Source organism: Oncorhynchus mykiss, chromosome 1, assembly GCF_057628025.1.
Source record: "Oncorhynchus mykiss isolate SJ-2025 chromosome 1, ASM5762802v1, whole genome shotgun sequence".
In the NCBI taxonomy this organism is placed as follows: Eukaryota; Metazoa; Chordata; class Actinopteri; order Salmoniformes; family Salmonidae; genus Oncorhynchus; species Oncorhynchus mykiss.
The window spans coordinates 12,767,838-12,788,979 of NC_143022.1; the positions used below are offsets into that span (position 1 = coordinate 12,767,838).

At 42.3% G+C, this 21,142-nt stretch overlaps 1 protein-coding gene across 12 annotated transcripts in view; it reads left to right on the plus strand.

The window, feature by feature from the left end:
* The first annotated feature begins 5,660 nt into the window (after positions 1–5,660).
* Positions 5,661–21,142, plus strand: part of LOC110523899 (dynamin-like GTPase OPA1, mitochondrial) — an 87,450-nt gene continuing 71,968 nt past the window's right edge. For 3 of the 12 annotated variants that reach the window (XR_016482708.1, XM_090182891.1, XM_090182895.1), the window contains exons 1-11: positions 5,903–6,152; positions 6,862–7,180; positions 9,289–9,385; positions 10,061–10,177; positions 10,372–10,413; positions 11,826–11,914; positions 16,173–16,403; positions 19,699–19,752; positions 20,000–20,110; positions 20,297–20,383; positions 20,644–20,757. Coding sequence is in view for 9 of the 12 variants with exons in the window: in XM_090182891.1 (XP_090039017.1) it covers positions 6,124–6,152; positions 6,862–7,180; positions 9,289–9,385; positions 10,061–10,177; positions 10,372–10,413; positions 11,826–11,914; positions 16,173–16,403; positions 19,699–19,752; positions 20,000–20,110; positions 20,297–20,383; positions 20,644–20,757 (1,290 nt within the window). In the remaining 3 variants the exon portion in view is untranslated. Of the gene's footprint in view, positions 6,153–6,861; positions 7,181–9,288; positions 9,386–10,060; positions 10,178–10,371; positions 10,414–11,825; positions 11,915–16,172; positions 16,404–19,698; positions 19,753–19,999; positions 20,111–20,296; positions 20,384–20,643; positions 20,758–21,142 lie in introns of all 12 variants that reach the window. The other 9 variants (XR_016482709.1, XM_090182898.1, XR_016482711.1 and 6 more) reach the window with 7 other exon arrangements.

Below are 21,142 nucleotides of genomic sequence, written 5' to 3' on the forward strand. Positions count from 1 at the left end.
TGAACTGTGAGGATTTATGTTTATGCTCTATAACCCACTACTATATCACGTAAGATTGAATTGTTTGAACAGCAGGTGTGTGTGTGTGTGTGTGTGTGTGAAGGACCGAGCAACATGCTGAGACTGCTGCATGTTGCAAAACTGTAGATAACAGCCCAGCAGATGCTTTGTCCTTGTGTTTGTATGTGACAATATTGAGCACATGCTGTGACTTGCTGTATCTTACAAAGTTGTGATTAATCAGGTACAGGGAGGGGAGGCTCATCACAAGGTTTGATTTAATTAGAAAATACTGAATAACACAATAACGGGAACTGAGTAGTTGCAGTAACTAGGGTATGGCACCAGAACAGTGAGAATCTATACATCGACAGAGGGTGGACTCCAAGATGCGCCAAGAGATTAGGACTAGTCTGAGTGCCTGCCATAGGCTGAGCAAAGTCTAAACTACGCTCAGCCTCTGCTGTGATAGGCCAACAGACGGGTTGGAACTATGTCTATCACAGTATAAGAAGAACTGTTTACGTACATCCTGTCAGTTCTCTGTTTGCCCTGCGAGGTGGGACAGAGAGCCCGTATATCCGAAAATTGCATTTACCACTTATTGCTTAGCTAATAAAAAATACATAGCATACAATCGGTGACTCAGTGTCATTCTTATCCTGATACCAGATTTGAATTGACGCAACCCTAACAATTCGACGAATTGACGCAACCCTAACACACCCATAATGATCCTTATCAGCACCATAATCAAAAGAAACCCCATGTGAAATGCAAATCAGCAGCGTTGTTTGCCTTAGTATTTAGGAAAAAGAGATGTGGATCAAACCACAATTTAGGAGTGTAAACGTAAGCATTTTGATCGGTTCTGGGTCTGCAAACCGTCTGGCACCTTGTCCAGCAGACCCTACGGTAGCATCCTCTGCTACAGACTCTACGACAGACTCTCCGAGGAGCAGGTTCCTCGAGGTTGGATTCGGGCTCACCCTATACAAGTGGAAACAAGGAATGTTTAAATTCATAGGGTTCAATACACATAGTAGGTTGACAATAAATGTGGCTCCATTCACAGTTGTTTCAGAGTCCCACAATAAGTGCTACGACACTAATGTTCTCTGGGTGTCACTGAGTAGACTGATACCCCATGTCATTAATCCACAATCCAGAGGTTATTGCCCCCAATGCAACTCTAAAGTCTAATACATCCAGTGTGATTTCAACAGATTGCCCATACCAGTTTGGCTCAGGTCCAATGACTATGCACTTGAGAGGGAAAGAGGTTTGGCCATCCTAGAAATGTTTTAAATTAATATATTATATACAATTTAGCAAATGCTTTTTTAGCAACTTACAGTCATGCGTGAATACATTTTTATGTATGGCTGGTCCCGGGAATCGAACCCATTATCCTGGCGTTGCAATGCTCTACCAAGATGTATGGCAGGGTTATGAATGCTTTGTGAAGCCTCAATTTAATATGATATATAAGGCCTTTATTAAGTGGCGCTTATGCCATCACTTATTAAGTGCAGAGTGCAGGTTTATGTAAATCAAATCAAATCTAATTTTATTTGTCACATACACATGGTTAGCAGATGTTAATGCGAGTGTAGCGAAATGCTTCTGCTTCTAGTTCCGTCAATGCAGTAATAACAAACGAGTAATCTAGCTAACAATTCCAAAACTACTACCTTATACACACAAGTGTAAAGGGATAAAGAATATGTACATAAAGATATATGAATGAGTGATGGTACAGAGCGGCATAGGCAAGATGCAGTAGATGGTCTCGAGTACAGTATATACATATGAGATGAGTATGTAAACAAAGTGGCATAGTTTAGAGTGGCTAGTGATACATGTATTACATAAAGATGCAGTAGATGATATAGAGTACAGTATATACGTATACATATGAGATAAATAATGTAGGGTATGTAAACATTATATTAAGTAACATTGTTTAAAGTGGCTAGTGATATATTTTACATCAATTCCCATCTATTCCCATTATTAAAGTGGCTGGAGTTGAGTCAGTGTGTTGGCAGCAGCCACTCAATGTTAGTGGTGGCTGTTTAACAGTCTGATGGCCTTGAGATAGAAGCTGTTTTTCAGTCTCTCGGTCCCAGCTTTGATGCACCTGTACTAACCTCGCCTTCTGGATGATAGCGGGGTGAACAGGCAGTGGCTCGGGTGGTTGTTGTCCTTGATGATCTTTATGGCCTTCCTGTGACATCGGGTGGTGTAGGTGTCCTGGAGGGCAGGTAGTTTGCCCCCGGTGATGCGTTGTGCAGACCTCACTACCCTCTGGAGAGCCTTACGGTTGTGGGCGGAGCAGTTGCCGTACCAGGCGGTGATACAGCCCGACAGGATGCTCTCGATTGTGCATCTGTAGAAGTTTGTGAGTGCTTTTGGTGACAAGCCACATTTCTTCAGCCTCCTGAGGTTGAAGAGGCGCTGCTGCACCTTCTTTACGATGTTGTCTGTGTGGGTGGACCAATTCAGTTTGTCTGTGATGTGTACGCCGAGGAACTTAAAACTTACTACCCTCTCAACTACTGTTCCATCGATGTGGATAGGGGGGTGTTCCCTCTGCTGTTTCCTGAAGTCCACAATCATCTCCTTAGTTTTGTTGACGTTGAGTGTGAGGTTATTTTCCTGACACCACACTCCGAGGGCCCTCACCTCCTCCCTGTAGGCCGTCTCGTCGTTGTTGGTAATCAAGCCTACCACTGTTGTGTCGTCCGCAAACTTGATGATTGAGTTGGAGGCGTGCGTGGCCACGCAGTCGTGGGTGAACAGGGAGTACAGGAGAGGGCTCAGAACGCACCCTTGTGGGGCCCCAGTGTTGAGGATTAGCGGGGTGGAGATGTTGTTACCTACTCTCACCACCTGGGGGCGGCCCGTCAGGAAGTCCAGTACCCAGTTGCACAGGGCGGGGTCGAGACCAAGGGTCTCGAGCTTGATGACAAGTTTGGAGGGTACTATGGTGTTAAATGCTGAGCTGTAGTCGATGAACAGCATGCTCACATAGATATTCCTCTTGTCCAGATGGGTTAGGGCAGTGTGCAGTGTGGTTGAGATTGCATCGTCTGTGGACTGTGGACTATGTAATATTTGACATAGTGGGTTATGTCAAATTTGACATGGGTAGTTATGTCACACAGTTATGTCACATTAATGAACCCTATATAAAGCATGATACATGTTTATAGATGATTTGTGACATAGTTGTGTAGTGTTTATGAAGCCTTTATAAGCTGCATGTCATTTAAAGCGGGACCATTTTTTTGTTATGTTTTCGAGAAAATCATAATTATTCACTTTCTTTCACATACTTTAAAGATTATTTGTTGCTGTAAAACAAAAGCTTAACCCTGTGAGATGAAAACATGTTATTACCCTTCAGAAATACGTGCAATAGGCCTCTGATTATCATTTGTAGAACAATATTCTGGAAACGTTGCAAAATGCAACATTGGGCTTCAATAGTAGAAAAAAAATGAAAACTGAGAAATTATATTAAAATCACATCAAAATGGATCAAAAACATTTGACCACTGCAAATGTTAGTATGTCTTTCCCCCGTCTTTGTAATTGTCTACACCCCCCTCCAGGTGTCGCCCATCTTCCCCATTATCCCCAGTGTATTTATACCCGAGTTCTCTGTTTGTCTGTTGCCAGTTTTTGTCTCGTCAAGCCTACCAGTGGTTTTCCTGTCATTCTCTAGTTCCTGGTTTTGACCATTCTGCCTGCCCTGAGCCTGTCTGCTGTTTTGCCCTTGACCTGTCGTTTGACTTCCCCCCTGTTTTTGTAATGAACTTTTTTTACTTTGAAACTGTATGATTCTAGGTCTTCGCCTGAGCCTTGACAGAGTGGACAGATTTCCAATGTTTGAGGCTACTGAAACCACAATAATCATACTGACACACAACAAATACTACTAAGAGATGCATGTGGGTCTAAGGAGATGCATTATATAGTGTTTTTTATTTATTTTTAGGACCTGTACGGGGTACAATTTAGGAAATGTATTTTTGCAATGTTGGGTCTCAGTGTTAAGTCACTTGCTCTTGTTCATAAATGTTGAGAAATTATTTTGTCAATACAAGGAGTGTATACATTAATTTTATTTCCTTTCATGCATCATCCCGCAGTAATGGTAATAGGCATCACAAAATAATTGAGAGGTTCAGTAATATTATGAAGTGTCACAGATTCTGTTTAATTTGAGTGTTGTTTCCTTCGGTTATCCCTGGAGGGCTCCCTTACCTTGTTTTCCAGGTTACCCTGATTATTTCTTATTGGTTTCACCTGTGTTAAATTATGTTCTCTGGTCACATGGTTGCCTGGTTATTTTGGTTCCTCAGTTGGCCTGTATCATTGCTATGGTCTCATGTTTTGTTAGTGTGCTCTTGTGCTGTTGCCTTGTTTCAATTTAGACTCTAAGTAAACGTTCTGGATTTACCCCTACCTCTGCGCATGGGTTTGAGTTCGTACAAGCATTATTGTCACGATGAAGCAGAATGCATTTTGATTAAGTGTTTACACTTTGAAACAGCTATCCTGTATTTTACAGTTGGTCTACTGGCTCCCACATTCATACATTGAGTCACTAATACAATTATGTTGGTGCGACTTCCGTGGGCTGTGTCTCAGTGATGTCATAGAAAGTATCAGTCGGTAATGTTATAGGTAATTCTGGTTGGGTATATCCATATTTTTATTTAATCAAAAATGGCCAACGGGTTAAATGTCAATGTGTGATGTTTCTAATGAGGTGTTACCCAGTCTGACACAGTAACAACACAGGCTCATGGTAGTTCCATCACTTTATTCATGAAACATTAAATTGAAGTACTGTTGAATTTCATTTATTCTGATGCAGGAATGCTCCTTCTCAGCAGTACCAATATGGTAGATGGTGGCATCAGAGCCTCATTGGCCAACACATAACATCAGCAATCTAGTGTCAGTATACTGTACATCATTGCTCCCCCTCTTCCTCAGCCTGATGGTGAGACTATGGGTACATCTCAATTGGTACACCTCGTGTCCTCTCTCCTCGCCTCCTTCTCAAAACTCATTGGAGGAAAAAGCCAGAGGTCCTGCCCCTCTGACCTTCTTCTCCAATGGGTTTTGATAAGGAGGTGAGGTGAGCGGCTGCGAGGAGATGGCAATTGAGATTCTCACGTTATCCACATGTTGGGGGCATTATTTAATGGTAAAAGCACCATTTTTTAAATTTAGCTTATTTAGTGTTCAACAGATCATTGTAAAAATCAGACGACTCAAATAAAATTATATTTGTAACATGCGGCAGGTGAAATGCTTACTTTACAAGCCCTTAAGGTGAAATGCTTACAAACCCTTAACCAACAATGCAGTTTAAGAAAATATAGTTAAGAAAATATTTACAAAAAAAATTAATAATAATAATGAGGCTATATACAGGGTGTACCGGTACTGAGTCAATGTGCGGCGGTATAGGTTAGTCGAGGTAATTTGTACATGAAGGTAGGGGTAAAGTGACTATACATAGATACTCAACAGCGAGAAGCAGGAGTGTAGAGAGCAAAGCAGCAATGACTCATCATAATTGTACAACGTTGAATAGTTCATTTTGACATTGTGCATTATTAGACCATCCACACCACAGATAATGAGTAGTAGTGGATGTGTGCAGTTTGTTATGCCCTCGAGCATTTGAGTGGGTTAATTACACAGTTTTGTGAGGTCTACAGCGTCCATGGTAGAAAAATTAAGACAACATTGTATTTTTAGTCTGATTAGGCTACAGTGTGGAAATTCTTACTATATATTTTTTCAATCATAATTTATCCATTTGATTTAGCTATATGTTGACAAATTAGAGAACATTACTATTGACGTGACTGAGATACCGTATAGGAACTTGAAGCACCATAGGCAGTTGTGTCAGTGCTGATTTGGAGGTTGGACTCGTTTCCAGCAAGCAGACATGTCATTCCGATGTCATGCTGTGTCCTTTTTAGTTAGCAAGTTATTAACCAATGTGTACCCTCTGTAAAAATGATTTGAATTGTACGTGAGCGCGAATTTATAACACATTTTCATTTACCCGTTGTTGGTAATAGCATTATGTTACGAGTTGGAAGCGCAGTGGCCTGGTAAGTAGGGTAACAATATTTTCGGCTAACTAGATAAATAGATAGCTAGCTCGCTATCTAACAGTAGCTATCTGGGCATGAGGACGGTGTTTCTCGCTGTGCTATATAGAGATAACTAGCTAGCAATGTTGACCACAATGCTAGCTAGATAATTTATGCATCATTCATTGATTGACTTAACAGCAATACCTAGTTGATGACAATGCTGTACTTCTCCTAATTACATGACTGTCTTGCTAACGTTAGCTTAGTTAAGTTGCTTGTTGCCTAGAGGCTGGCTACGAAAAGGTTGTTATTTCGCTTGATGATGTTCAAGAAGGTAACGATAACAGTTAGTTAGCTAGACATTAGCTTGGTGTTAAACAAATTGAAATCACTGATATCAAGTGGCCAGCTCGATTGTGTGTGGGTTAGGTAATTATCTGCGAAACAAAAGGTTGAAATTGTAAGTTAACGATGCATTTTAGCTATAAAAAAAGCAACGTTACTGTATTTAGCCAGGCAGATGTGCAGCTACTGTAGCTAACTAACGTTATTTGTACACCATTCAATCAACACTATCATGCCGTTGTTGTTCATCATGTTGTACTGTACAGTATACGATCAATCGTTCTATTCATCACACCTGATGTCTGCAGAAGGTACAGTGTTAATGTTACTTGTGGGTCTAAATCCCTGACACGTTTTCTCCATGTCTCTGTCCTCTCAGCATGGCCTGCAGAAACCTGGTCTCCCCAAACATGGGGGTGAGGTTCAGGATGCCCTTACAGAAGCTGCACCCTCTGTCTCGTGCCATCCACCACCGGTACAACGCCAGTGTCACCACCCCGCACCGCTCGGCAGCCCGCCACTTCACCTCCATGTCCCGGCTGCCCATGCAGCCCCCCAAGCCTCCCCCGGGCGGTCACGGCGGCTGGCGCTACCAGCAACACCGCAACTTTTGGATGCTCCGCCTGGCCTCCAGGCTGCTCAAGCTCCGGTACATTGTGCTGGGCTCAGCAGTGGGAGGCGGGTATACCGCTAAGAAGGTACAGTACATTTGAGGTAGAGGAGAGAGAGTTGAATGGTAATGGCCAGTTTCCCAGACACGTATAGCCGGAGCCAGGTTACTGCCATATAATGTTGTTAGAAAAAAGCTGTTGTACTTGTCTGTTAGACTTAAGACACATGATACAAGTGCATCTCTCATCTAAATACCAGTTGGTGCTCTGATCTCTAATTGGCTGGATCTGCTTGGTAAGCGCAGTGAGAGTAACAAACACATAGGTGGTTTACTACCGTTCACACTGTGCTTAAGCGATATTGGCTTTGAGTGATGCTTTTCTAATCCTAATGTACGAGTCGCCCTACTTACCTCCACTCCCAGTGGAACAGAGGTGACTTACCCTAGCAGAGCGCCAATCAAATGTAGAGTATGTGTTTATGCCAGACTGCCAGCACAGATGAGATTCCCTTATGAGCTCTCAAAACCCTTTCACTATATGGACTATATTTACACATGATTCTGTTGAAGTTGATCTTGTATATAGGCTAGATGTGTCTAGACTAGAGGTCGACCGATTATGATTTTTCAACGCCGATACCGATTATTGGAGAACCAAAAAAGCCGTTACCGATTTAACATATATATATATATATATATATATTTTGTAATAATGACAATTACAACAATACAGAATGAACACTTATTTTAACTTAATATAATACATCAATATAATCAATTTAGCCGACCTTCTCCTCGCCCCTACCTGGTCTCGAACCAGGAACACATCGACAACAGCCACCCTCGAAGCATCGTTACTCCAAGTCTCAGAGCAAGTTACGTTTGAAACACTATTAGCGCACACCCAGCTAACTAGCTAGCCATTTCACATCGGTTACACCAGCCATTAGGCTGATAAGCTTGAAGTCATAAACAGCACTGTGCTTGCGAAGAGCTGCTGGCAAAACACACATAATTTGTTTCCCCAACATTGAAGGTTGTGCAATGTAACAAGAATATTTAGATTTAGGGATGCCACCCGTGAGATTAAATACCGAATGATTCCATATTTCACTAAAATAATACACTTTTTGCTTTCGAAATGATAGTTTCCGGATTCGACCATATTAATGACCAAAGGTTTGTATTTCTGTGTGTTATTATGTTATAATTAAATCCGATTTGATAAAGCAGTCTGACTGAGCAGCAGCAGGCTCGTAATCATTCATTCAAACAGCACTTTTGTGCATTTTGCCAGCAGCTCTTCGCAAGCATAGCGCTGTTTATGACTTCAAGCCTATCAGCCTAATGGCTGGTGTAACCAATGTGAAATGGCTAGCTAGTTAGCGGGGTGCGCGCTTACAGCGTTTCAAACGTCACTCGCTCTGAGACTTGGAGTAGTTGTTCCCTTTGCTCTGCAAGGGCCGCGGCTTTGTGGAGCGATGGGTAACTCTGCTTCGAGTGTGGCTGTTGTCGATGTGAGGAGGCGAGGAGAGGGACGGAAGCGATACTGTTACACTGGCAATACTATAGTGCCTATAAGAGCATCCAATAGTCAAAGGTATATGAAATAAAAATGGTATAGCGAGAAATAGTCCTATAAATACTATATTAACTACAACCTAAAACCTCTTACCTTGGAATATGTTAAAAGGAACTATCAACTTTCATATGTTCTCATGTTCTGAGCAAAGAACTTAACCGTTAGCTTTTTACATGGCACATATTGCACTTTTACTTCTCCAACACTTTGTTTTTGCATTATTTAAACCAAATTGAACATGTTTCATTATTTATTTGAGGATAAATTGATTTTTATTTATGTATTATATTAAGTTAAAAATGTGTTCATTCAGTATTGTTCTAATTGTCATTATTAGAAATAAATAAATAAAAATCGGTCGATTAATCGGTACTGGCTTTTTTTGGTCCTCCAATAATCGGTATCGGCGTTGAAAAATCATATCCGGGCGACCTCTAGTCTGAATACTTAACAAATGCACTCTATGTCCAATTATTGTACCCTAACCCATCCCTTGAAATAATGTTGTTGTTAATCTTTAACTGAGGTAATTTGTTTCCCCATTATCACAACAAAAATTGTAAGTTGACCATGTATGTGATTGAAATGCCACGTCTCTTCTGTTCTTCCAGACCTATGAGGAATGGAAGGATATGCTGCCTGATATGGATGAATACAACTGGGTAATACCCGATTTCTTCTGGGAGATGAGTAAACAAATTGACCTAGGTGAGATTTGTTTCTGAATCAAATGGGTCTTAGGTGACAGTAGGTGTGTCGTTCGACTGGAACATTTAGTGGCCCTTCTTTCTACTCATTTGTCCATGGCTTTATGCCATGTTCTTATGCTGAGTGACTAAAACATAACCAAATCAGCCTCATGCTATCACAGAAAAAACTCCTGAATGCATCATTTCTGGAGTTTTAGATTCTCCTTGACTGTCTAGCTTTTATTTTGGTGATTGTTAGCTCTCAAAGATGTTATTAAAAAAATATATAGATCCATTGTCTTTTTTGGGGGTACTTTCTGTCTGTTTCACTTTACACTTAAAATGTTTTTCAATGCCCCTGAAATATTTGGATGTGTTTTACTGTTTGGATTTAGGTGGGTCGAAGAAACACATATTCAGAAAACCCCCGACATGAAGTGACTCGTTAGAAGCCTGTGAACCTAAAATTCGTATATAGATTTACCAATGTTAAATAACTTGTCATGTTGGTTTAATTCCTGTTAATCAGTGTAGTGTGTGCGTGTGGGGTTAATCTGATGTGAATTGTATGTAGTATTTGGGCTAAGCCAGTGCTGTCTTTCTGTTAAGGCTGCTCAGTTAGTTTGTTTCATTTGATTCTTATGTTCAAAGGATAAACTCCACCTACCCTATCGCATTTCTCTTCTGCACACAGATAAACTAACCAAAATGCTGCCTGAGTTAGTGGAGATTGCCAAGTTTCTACCAGAGTTACCCGATTTAGATAAGATAGGAGAGAACGTCACCTTTCTCAAGAGCATCCTCTTCACCGGTGAGTACAGTCTTGTCAGATTAAGAAATAGCCGTTTTGGAGGCTGTGTCAGACACAGCAGTTACTAAACTCTAAGCCTGACATCAGGCTCACAGCGGGGCCTTGACCCTGCAGTGACCCTGCTCCAACCCCTTTGCTTCAGTCTTTTGATTTGTTTTGTGTTCTTCCCTTCTCCCCCTCTGCGTTCTTCACAGGTGTTGGTAGTAAAGGAGCTTCTGGTCAGCGTTTTTTGTTAGGTGTGTATCCCCTACACTCCGTCCTGGTGCTGTTTGAATACCCAACATTGGCGTGTGTGCGGCAGCACCCTGTTTAGTAGTGCTTTGGAGCCACAGACGTTGTCCAGTGCTCTTAGATGGGGACCTCCAAACCCAACACGATTGGCTTCTAGACTACCAACTTGTTGTCTTTATCCAATGATGCTGCTGTTTCAGACACCCATGACAAATTATTGATGGCATGATTTGTTTTTTGGGGTGGAGAGAATGCTTAGATTGACATAGTCTTTAATTGATGTACAGGATATATTCTTACATCATATTGTTGATATCAGATTGACATTTGACATTTTTTCACTGTCTTATGTAATCGAATTCCTCTAAAAACACTTTCTCTGAACCAAAGTTGACCACTGAATAGGATGTATTTGGAATGAATTGGATGTGATGCTGTCGATCTTGTGGTCCACAGTGGTTTCAACAACAGATCCACTGCATCTTCTCCTTTGGGTTTGGTTTCATCTGACTGTGGCTTTTGTCTGTCCTACTTGTGTGTTTTTTTCCTCCTTTTGATTTCCAAGTTCCTCCTCCTTTCTCCCTGGCTTGCCTGGCCTCTTTGGTCTCTCTCCCCCTCTACTTACATGATGGGAGGATAGTCCTCGTCTCGGAGGGCTCTCCTTGTCTGCTGGTAGCTGATGCTTCTCAAATGTTTGGAAAATACATCTGTCTATGATAAATGGAAACATCTTGAAGTCCATTCATACCTCTTCTTTGACTTGCTAAAATAATAGGTGTATTCCTGGGTTGTGTCGAAAGTGGTGCCCTATTCCCTATGTAGTGCACTACTTTTGATCAAGGCCCCATATGGATCTGGTCGAAATTAGGGCACTATATAGGAAATGTAGGGAATAGGGTGCCATTTGGGACACAGTACTGTAGTTGTGAGGCTTGTTATTGACAGGTCTTTCATTGGCTGGATGAAGGATTGTTCCATGATGTTCTGAAGGGAAGTATATAAATATGTACCAAGTGAATGTTTTGCTGCTGGTCCAGCTGGCTCTGTAGCCCCTCGCAACTCCAAGCTGCGTTGTACAGGAGAGAAACGTCTTTCATAACAGCACTGTGTAAGGGTTTGCCAACTAATGAATGATTTCATTGTCATTATTTTATAGTACCATATCAGACATAACTGGTCAGAGAGCCAATGAAAAGCACAAGCTCCCAAATGTTATTGTGAGCAATATTTTCCAAACCTTTGAGATTCCATCATGCGGGTTCTGACCTGGGGCATAGATGGTAGATAGAGTCCTCTCTAATGTTGGGCATGCCAATACTTTTCACTCATTACTGCTTTTTGCTAATAAACTGTTATCGATGATGAGCGGTGTAACCTCGTGGTTTTTCTCATGCTTTGTGCTGTGTATGTCTCCTAGCCGAAGCCCCTGGGGACACTCCAGTGAAATCTGCCACAGATGCCCCAGTCACGGCCACACCAGAGGCCAGCGGCAAGCAGTTTAGGAAGGCAAGTATGCTCTGACTAGCTCACCCTCACTCCCTGTGGCATATACAGTGGGGCAAAAAACTATTTAGTCAGCCACCAATTGTGCAAGTTCTCCCACTTAAAAAGATGAGAGGGAAGCCTGTAAACCTGTAAGCCTTCATCATAGGTACACTTCAGCTATGACAGACAAAATGAGGAAAAAAAATCCAGAAAATCACATTGTAGGATTTTTAATGAATTTATTTGCAAATTATGGTGGAAAATAAGTATTTGGTCACCTACAAACAAGCAAGATTTCTGGCTCTCACAGACCTGTAACTTCTTCTTTAAGAGGCTCCTCTGTCCTCCACTCGTTACCTGTATTAATGGCACCTGTTTGAACTTGTTATCAGTATGAAAGACCCCTGTCCACAACCTCAAACAGTCACACTCCAAACTCCACTATGGCCAAGACCAAAGAGCTGTCAAAGGACACCAGAAACAAAATTGTAGACCTGCACCGGCACAGATCTGGGGAAGGGTAACAAAACATTTCTGCAGCATTGAAGGTTCCAAAGAACACAGTGGCCTCCATCATTCTTAAATAGAAGAAGACACTTCCTAGAGCTGGCTGCCCAGCCAAACAGCAATCAGGGGAGAAGAGCCTTGGTCAGGGAAGTGACCAAGAACCCGGGAGGTGACAGAGCTCCAGAGTTCCTCTGTGGAGATGGGAGAACCTTCCAGAAGGACAGCCATCTCTGCAGCATTCCACCAATCAGGCCTTTATGGTAGAGTGGCCAGACGGAAGCCACTCTTCAGTAAAGGGCACATGATAGCCCGCTTGGGGTTTGCCAAAAGGAACCTAAAGGACTCTCAGACCATGAGAAACAAGGTTCTCTGGTCTGATGAAACCAAGATTGAACTCTTTGGCCTCAATACCAAGTGTCACATCTGGAGGAAACCTGGCACCATCCTTACGGTGAAGCATGGTGGTGGCAGCATCATGCCGAGGGAATGTTTTTTTATCTGCAGGGACCGGGAGAATAGTCAGGATCGAGGGAAAGGTGAACGGAGCAAAGTACAGAGAGATCCTTGATGAAAACCTGCTCCAGAGTGCTCAAGACCTCAGACTGGGGCTCAAGTTCACCTTCCAACAGCACAATGACCCTAAGCACACAGCCAAGACGACGCAGGAGTAGCTTCGGGACCAGTCTCCGAATGTCCTTGAGTGGCCCAGCCAGAGCCCGGACTTGAACCCAATCGAACATCTCTGGAGAGACCTGAACATAGCTGTGCAGCAACGCTCCCCATCCAACCTGACATGGCTTGAGAGTATCTGCAGAGAAGAATAGGAGAAACTCCCCAAATACAGGTGTGCCAAACTTGTAGCGTCATATCCAAGAAGACTTGATTCTGTAATCGCTGCCAAAGGTGCTTCAACAAAGTACTGGGTAAAGGATCATTATGGGGTATTGTGTGTAGATTGATGAGGGTGAAAAAACAATGTAATCCATTTTAGAATAAGGCTGTAGCGTAATAATATATATAAAGTTAAGGGGTCTGAATACTTTCTGAATGCACTGTACATAAAGGTTTTTCATATATGCTATAGGGTGTCTACCCACTCTGCCAGAGTGGGTGAAAATGCGCTTTGGTGATGATATTTTACTTCCTTGTGCTATAAAATAGATTTTACAAAGACACATAATTCGTGTTCTGAATCATTCAGTTGTATCTTTCTTTAACATTTGAATTAACAGTAGATCCAAAAAGTCGGATTTCATAACTTAATACATCCGATAATAAATACCGAGCTCTGTTGAGTGGTTCAGCTTTCTTGCAGCTACTTTTGAGGATTTTACCTTTAGTGGTGGTCGTCTTCAAAGCTGTTTCTGCAGTTTGCAAAAATCTCTTTTGGCGTTTTTGTTTTAATTAGGCAAATCGGTTAAGAACTAATTCTTATTTACAATGGCGGCTTACAACGGCCAAACCCGGACGGTGCTGGGCCAATTGTGCGCCGCCCTATGGCGCTCCCAATCACGGCCAGTTGTGATACAGCGTGGATTCGAACCAGGGTGTCTGTAGTGACGCCTCTAGCACTGAGATGTCGTGCCTTAGACCGCTGTGCCACTCGGGTTTGTGCAACACAAGTTGAATTAAATGTAAAAGGAAAACGAAAAGCTTGTACATTCGATGCTCTGTTTACATTTGAGATACGCATGTTTTTGTGAGAAATCTTTGAAAAATAACAGGAATTTCACATTTTAATATGAAAAGCATTTACTAAAATATGAAAATACTACATGTCATGTCTCAAAATCGATATCTATATTGTTTTATGACCTACGGATTCGAGAATAAAGATGACGAGTTCAACGGGAAAGTAAGCCTGTCAGTTAGCCTTTATTCTTGCACAGAATCCAGTTTAGCTGACACAACACACTGCAATTTTCCTTATGTTGACCACTTTTTCTCTGTGGCCTCCATTGATTTAGTCACCCTAATTCTGGCCATCCTACAGGGGTAAAAACTCCAATAACTTAACAGATTATACTAGAGACATGAGGTTTGGACCATTGGTTTTCTTCGACATTTGTAATCTGTAGGACCGAGTTTCATTCTACTGTGCCAGTCTTTCTCTTGTGCATTTGTATGCTGTTGGTAATATTCTTCTTTCTTGTGTTAGAACGATCCATGTATCATTTTTTGAAAGTTCAGTGCTTGACCTTACAGAATGTAACTTCATCGGTAGAATATGAATACAGGCTACTGCTATACGTACATATGAGGATATTTGCCGTTGCTTTTTCATCTCATGCTTCTCCATGTGTTTGTTTTTTCCAGAAGCCTTGTGCTGCATTCATGACATAATGCTCTTTAGCTTCTGAACCATGACACTGTTTTGCATCCATTTCTGTTCTCTTCTCAGTTCATCCATTTTGTGTTGTTCCTCTCCTCTCAAGGGCTCTTACACAGTTGTCTCCATGTTCAGTGGAGTAGTCCTGCTTTTTTAATGTTGTTTTACACTTTTCAACCTTTCACACTGTTGAACTCCGGTGACTTTAAGAGGAACATGTTTCAGTCTTAAGCAGTGGTCCCGAACATGGAAAAACATTATCATAGATCAACTTGATTCCTGAGTTGGGGTCAATTTTGTCTCAACTCAGCCAATGTTTATTTGTATTTTAAATGAATGAGTTTGATATAGAATTTCTATTAATTACCTGAATGGACTGAGATAAAACACATGGACCCCAACCCTGCTTCAGACATTTTTGGAAAGTGTCTCAATATTAACAGTTGCCTCAGTTTTTGGATGTACTGTTCATTGGGCAGCTAAAACCAAGGGAGAGGGATGAGTTGAGGATCATTGGACTGTGGCTTTGCTCATCTTCCCCTGGGCTTCAGCAAGCTTCCTGCTCCATCCCCGACAGATCACTCATTCCCTGCTAGGGGTTGCAACATTCTGCTACTGTAACTTTTCCAATTTTCCCAGGTTTTCCCAGAAATGGTGGTTGGAAGATTCACAGATTTCCTGCTTATTCCCTTCTGGTTCCGTCAAATCTTCCAACTGGGATTTCTGAAAAACCTAGGGATGTTAATAATGTTACTGGAATTTTAAAACCCCTCTTCCCTGTGTAGCTAGCTTCGTTTATCATCAGGCTGATTTTAGCAGATCATTTAATTGAATGATACTGACCAACATCCCACAATTTTTACGGTGATTATATTACATTTTTTTTAATATCAGCAATTATTTTAGTAGTTTATCCGAAATTCAATAATGTCTCCACATCTACATTATCCTAAAACCTGTTGAATATTAAGACCGTTTTCCAGAGTGTTCATATTTTCATTGCGTCGAATAGCATGATCATTGGGTAAGTTGGTAGGCATCAGTTGTTTTAGTATTACTATAAAAGCCATAGCAGTGGACACTATGGAGGACTGCTAACAAACTGTACAGAATCTTACCCACTTGTGCCACTGGCTGCGAGACACTGGTTGTGGTATCTGTTGCCTCTTCCGCTTTCAGTCTCCCGACTGTTCTGGAGTCTGTGACAGAGAAAGCCTGACTGTTGGGTACCGCTGATGGTGGCAAGATATAGTCCTAGACATGGATTCAGTGACAGAATTTTGACCATAGAGGTCCTATGATGATGACCCTGTGGGCATAGATTGGGCATAGACAACCCGAAGCCTGGTTGGTTGGGTTAGTGTGTTGCTTGAATGACGGGTACAGTACGTTGTGTTGACGGCTGTGTTGCTCCTGCCTCTCTCTCACTGTGACGTCCCTCAGGGTCTGCTCGACGAGCTCTTTCTCATACAGCAGCAGATCCAGCAGGCTGAGGAGGAGGTCAGGCAGGCCTCCACAGCCAATAACGCACAGCCAAGCCCAGAGCCCGCCCACAGCCCACCCCTGCGCCTGTCTCCACCACCGCCTCCACCTCTGAGCCTGCCGCCGCGCCAGATACCCGAGCCAATCCCAGCCAGCTCCCCGAGCCCCAGCCCCCCACGGCAGAAAGGCAAGGTGAAGGTCCTACCCCCCGCCCCACACCAACACCCAGCACTCACCTGTAGAAGCCCCCGTCTGAACGTAAACGGTAGAACCGCACCCAAAGCCACCCACCCACCCTCCTCAAGAAGGACAAACCCCCTGCTGTTCAAATTCAGACTAATGGAAATTTGCCTGGGTAATCCTATAAGTGTACTGTTTATGAAATTGGTGGATGGAATTTTTATGGTCATATGTCGTTTGGATTGGTAGCATTGAGCAAGCCTAGAGCTCTTTTTTAGCTCACTTGTGAAAAGTGGACAAGAAGGCACTGTCGTGTACTGTATTCAAACTCTGGTCATTGTTGATTTCTCCCAGTCTTTTTATAGCCAAGGCTATATGCTACTAACAACAGATCGTATTGTGTAGTGCTAGTTTCCAGTCGCTGAATACAATGCAATGATAAGTAGCAATTATTTCATTAACCACATCTTTTGTGTCACTTTGCCCAAAATGTTCTTGTCAGTTTATTTGATTCTGGGCTAGCTGTTTTTGTATTATTAAGGTAGTCTACATATGCTAGTTAGCCTACATTGTGTTAGTTAGCCTACATAGCACACATTGCCATCTCGCTTCATTCAGCCTGCCCAAACATAGTACCCTGCCATCTCCCTCACACTTCCTCTTAGTTTGAACAAGGCATTGAAGGAATTATCATCCATCCTTATGGTATCCGTCAGGGCAGTGTGCCGTGACACTGTTTTGTGTTCCACTGGTGGAATGGCATGTCTGATGCATGGCAATCTCAGAATCCGCTCATGCCAGTTCAGTACCACAGTAACATAGCCCTGGCTCCCTCTCTCATGTAAACCGCTGGACCAAGACCAAACGCTCCTCCCGTAACACTCCACTAACCTACACTGCATGGAGTGGAGTGATACACAGCACACCATGCAGCAACTTATGGAATAACTCTGGATATCAGCTATACAGTGAAATCTAATTGAATTATAGTCCTAGATCAGGACTAGATCAGATAAGGGACGGGACTAGGTCAGGGACGGGACTAGATCAGATTAGGACAGGACTAGATCAGGACTAGATCATGATATAGGAATCAATACTAGATCTTTCTTCTTAGTTCCGTAATCAGAATGCTGTTATCAAGGCATTGCAATTTGCAAGTAATTAACACAATCACCTTAGCTGCAGTCCCTGTCTTTCGTCTGTGTCAAAAGTTTGGACACACATACTCATTCCAGGGTTTTTCTTTATTTGTACTATTTTCTACATTGTAGAATAGTAGCGACGACATCAAAACTATGAAATAACACATGGAATCATGTAGTAACCAAAAAAGTGTTAAACAAAATATATTTCCCTTTTGAGATTCAAATAGCAACCCTTTGCCTTGATGATAGCTTTGCACACTTATGGCGTTCTCTCAACCAGCTTCATGAGGTAGTCACCTGGAATGCATTTCAATTAACAGGTGTGCCTTGTGAAAAGTTAATTTGTGGAATTTCTTTCCTTCTTAATGCGTTTGAGCCAATCAGTTGTGTTGTGACAAGGTAGGGGGGTATACAGAAGATAGCCCTATTTGGTAAAATATATTATGGCAAGAACAGCTCAAATAAGCGAAGAGAAAAGACGATCATTACTATAAGACATGAAGCTTAGTCAATCCTGAAAATGTCAAGAACTTTGAAAGTTTCTTCAAGTGCAGTCGCAAAAACCATCAAGCGCTATGATGAAACTGGCTCTCATGAGGACCGCCACAGGAAAGGAAAAGCCAGAGTTACCTCTGCTGCAGAGGATAAGTTCATTAGAGTTAACTGGCTCTCATGATCTAGTCCCGATTCAATAACTGCACCTCAGATTGCAGCGCAAATCACTGCTTCACAGAGTTCAAGTAACAGACACATCTCAACATCAACTGTTCAGAGGAGACTGTGTGAATCAGACCTTCGTGGTCGAATTGCTGCAAAAAAACACTGCTGAAAGACAATAAGAAGAAGAGACTTGCTTGGGCCAAGAAACACGAGCAATGGACATTAAACCTGTGGAAATCTGTCCTTTGGTCTGATGAGTCCATATTTGAGATTTTTGGTTCAAACCGATGTCTTTGTGAGATGCAGAATAGGTGAATGGATGATCTCTGCATGTGTGGTTCCCACCGTGAAGCATGGAGGAGGAGGTGTGGGGGTGCATTGCTGGTGACACTGTCAGTGATTTAATTAGAATACAAGGCACACTTAACCAGAATGGCTGGACTATCAATGGTTTTTCAACAGGACAATGACCCAAACACACCCCCAGGCTGTGTAAGGGCTATTTGACCACGAAGGAGAGTGATCGGGTGATGCATCAGATGACCTGGCTCCACAATCACCTGATCTCAACCCAATTGAGATGGTTTGGGATGAGTTGGACCGCAAAGTGAAGGAAAAGCAGCCAAAAAGTGCTCGGCGTATGTGGGAACTCCTTCAAGATTGTTGGAAAAGCATTCCAGGTGAAGCTGGTTGAGAGAATTCCAAGAGTGTGCAAAGCTGTCATCAAGGCAAAGGGTGGCTACTTTGAAGAATACAGAATATGAAATATTTTGATTTAACACTTTTTTTTTTTGGTTACTACATGATTCTATGTGTTATTTCATGGTTTTGATGTCTTCACTAATATTTTACAATGTAGAACCCTTGAATGAGTAGGTGTTCTAAAGCTGTTGACTGGTACTGTATGTGTGTGTACTGTATGTGTGTGTACTGTATGTGTGTGTACTGTGTGTGTACTGTATATGTGTGTACCGTATGTGTGTTTTGAATCTCCTGTCCATCCTTGCCGTCCCTATCCATCCACTCATTGGTGCTCGGTCTCCCTCTGTCTGGTTTGTGATCTCTTTCTCTCAATAATGCAGTGCAGGTGTGGAACTGTTCATTATTGGAGGCTGCCGAAGCCATGTGAATCATCATGGAGTAATAACCTGGATAATGATCTCTTTGATTGACGATTGCGATAATTCAGCTGTCTTTTCCAGGGTCGGATTTGACTTGTGCCTGTGTGATATTTTTTGTTGTTGCACTGATTCACCTGTAATACAGATTAACACCAAACAAATGACTACAACCTGGAATGGAATCTGTTATCCCCCTTTTGTTGCCTTGACTTGTCTTTCCTCCACTGTGGTGCCCGCTGATCTCTGTCATGTGCACGTTGGCTGTCTGTCATGATGCTAGTTGTCTCAGCGGGTTTGGACTGGATCACAATGTCCCAGACTTGTGAGAACGAGGTTTAATAAACCTGCTCGCTCTGTGACTGATCTGTGTGTCTCTAGTCTTCAGACAAGGAGAAGGTGGACCAGCTTCAAGAGGAACTGCTCCGAACTCAGGTACAGCACAATATGGTCCGTATCCTTCCATGTCCAACTGGAACACATTTACACAGTAAAAATCCAGTTTAATTTGGCTAAGGGACCGAATGGTCCATCCCTTTCCTCCAGTAGATTCCACATATTATACCACATTGACGTTGTAAAGTCAGGTTAGAAAACATCAGTTTTACTTTGATAAATCGACTGAATTAAAGAGAGAATTTGTTGTTAAAGATGAAGTCTTCTGTCTCTCTGTTGTCCTCAGGTCAAGTACCAGCGCATGCTGGAGAGACTGGAGAGGGAGAACAAGGACCTGAGGAAAGTGGTGCTGCAGAAAGATGAGAAGGGTATTCACCAGAGGAAAGTCAAGGTGAGTGTGAGTCACGCACACACACACACGTACACACACAGACACACGTACACACCAGGGTTGTGCATGTGAGTAAAGTTCATCAATATTTTTTTTTTTAAACATTATTTTATAGTCTCTGCAGTAAAAATACTAATTCTCCCATCAGGCATTGCTCTTAAGTGTTCTTCCATCTGTGTATTCCTTCTCCAGAAGTCTCTAATTGACATGTACTCTGAGGTCCTGGACATCCTCTCAGACTTCGACTCTAACTACAACACCCAGGACCATCTACCCAGGGTAAGGAACAACAAGTGGCTCATGGCTTTCTGGAAATGCAATCAAATTATGGAGACGTTATTGTGAACCCTTTGTGTACTGTATACTGTACTGCCAGAAATACATTGTTTCCTGTTGGAAAGGCATTGTTGTAAAATGGTAGGTCTCTATCTATCACACCTATGTCATCTAATCCCTCCCCTCTACCACCCCATTAATCTTGTCCTCTCTCTCTCTCTCTCTCTCTCTCCCTCTCTACTCTCTACTCTACTCTACTCTAGGTGGTGGTGGTGGGAGACCAGAGTGCAGGGAAGACCAGTGTGTTGGAGATGATCGCCCAGGCTAGGATCTTCCCCCGGGGCTCTGGAGAAATGATGACCCGCTCTCCTGTCAAGGTATAGGAACTCATTTACTAGACTACCTCAGCCCCTCAAGACACCTACCTTCCTCCGCTGTAGCTGTAAAGATATCAAAGATTTATAGAAGCCAGTGTTTTACCTTTGGTATTTGGTATTTTATTAGGATCCCCATTAGCTGTTGCAAAATCAGCAGCTACTCTTCCTGGGGTCCACACAAAACATGAAACATAATACAGCTCAAGGACAGAACTACATACATTTGACGCAGAAGTGTTGATTTATATATATATATATACACGTGTGTATATATTTTACAATTTAGTCATTTAGCAGACGCTCTTATCCAGAGCGACTTACATGAGCAATTAGGGTGAAGTGCCTTGCTCAAGGGCATAGACAGATATTTCACCTAGTCGGCTCG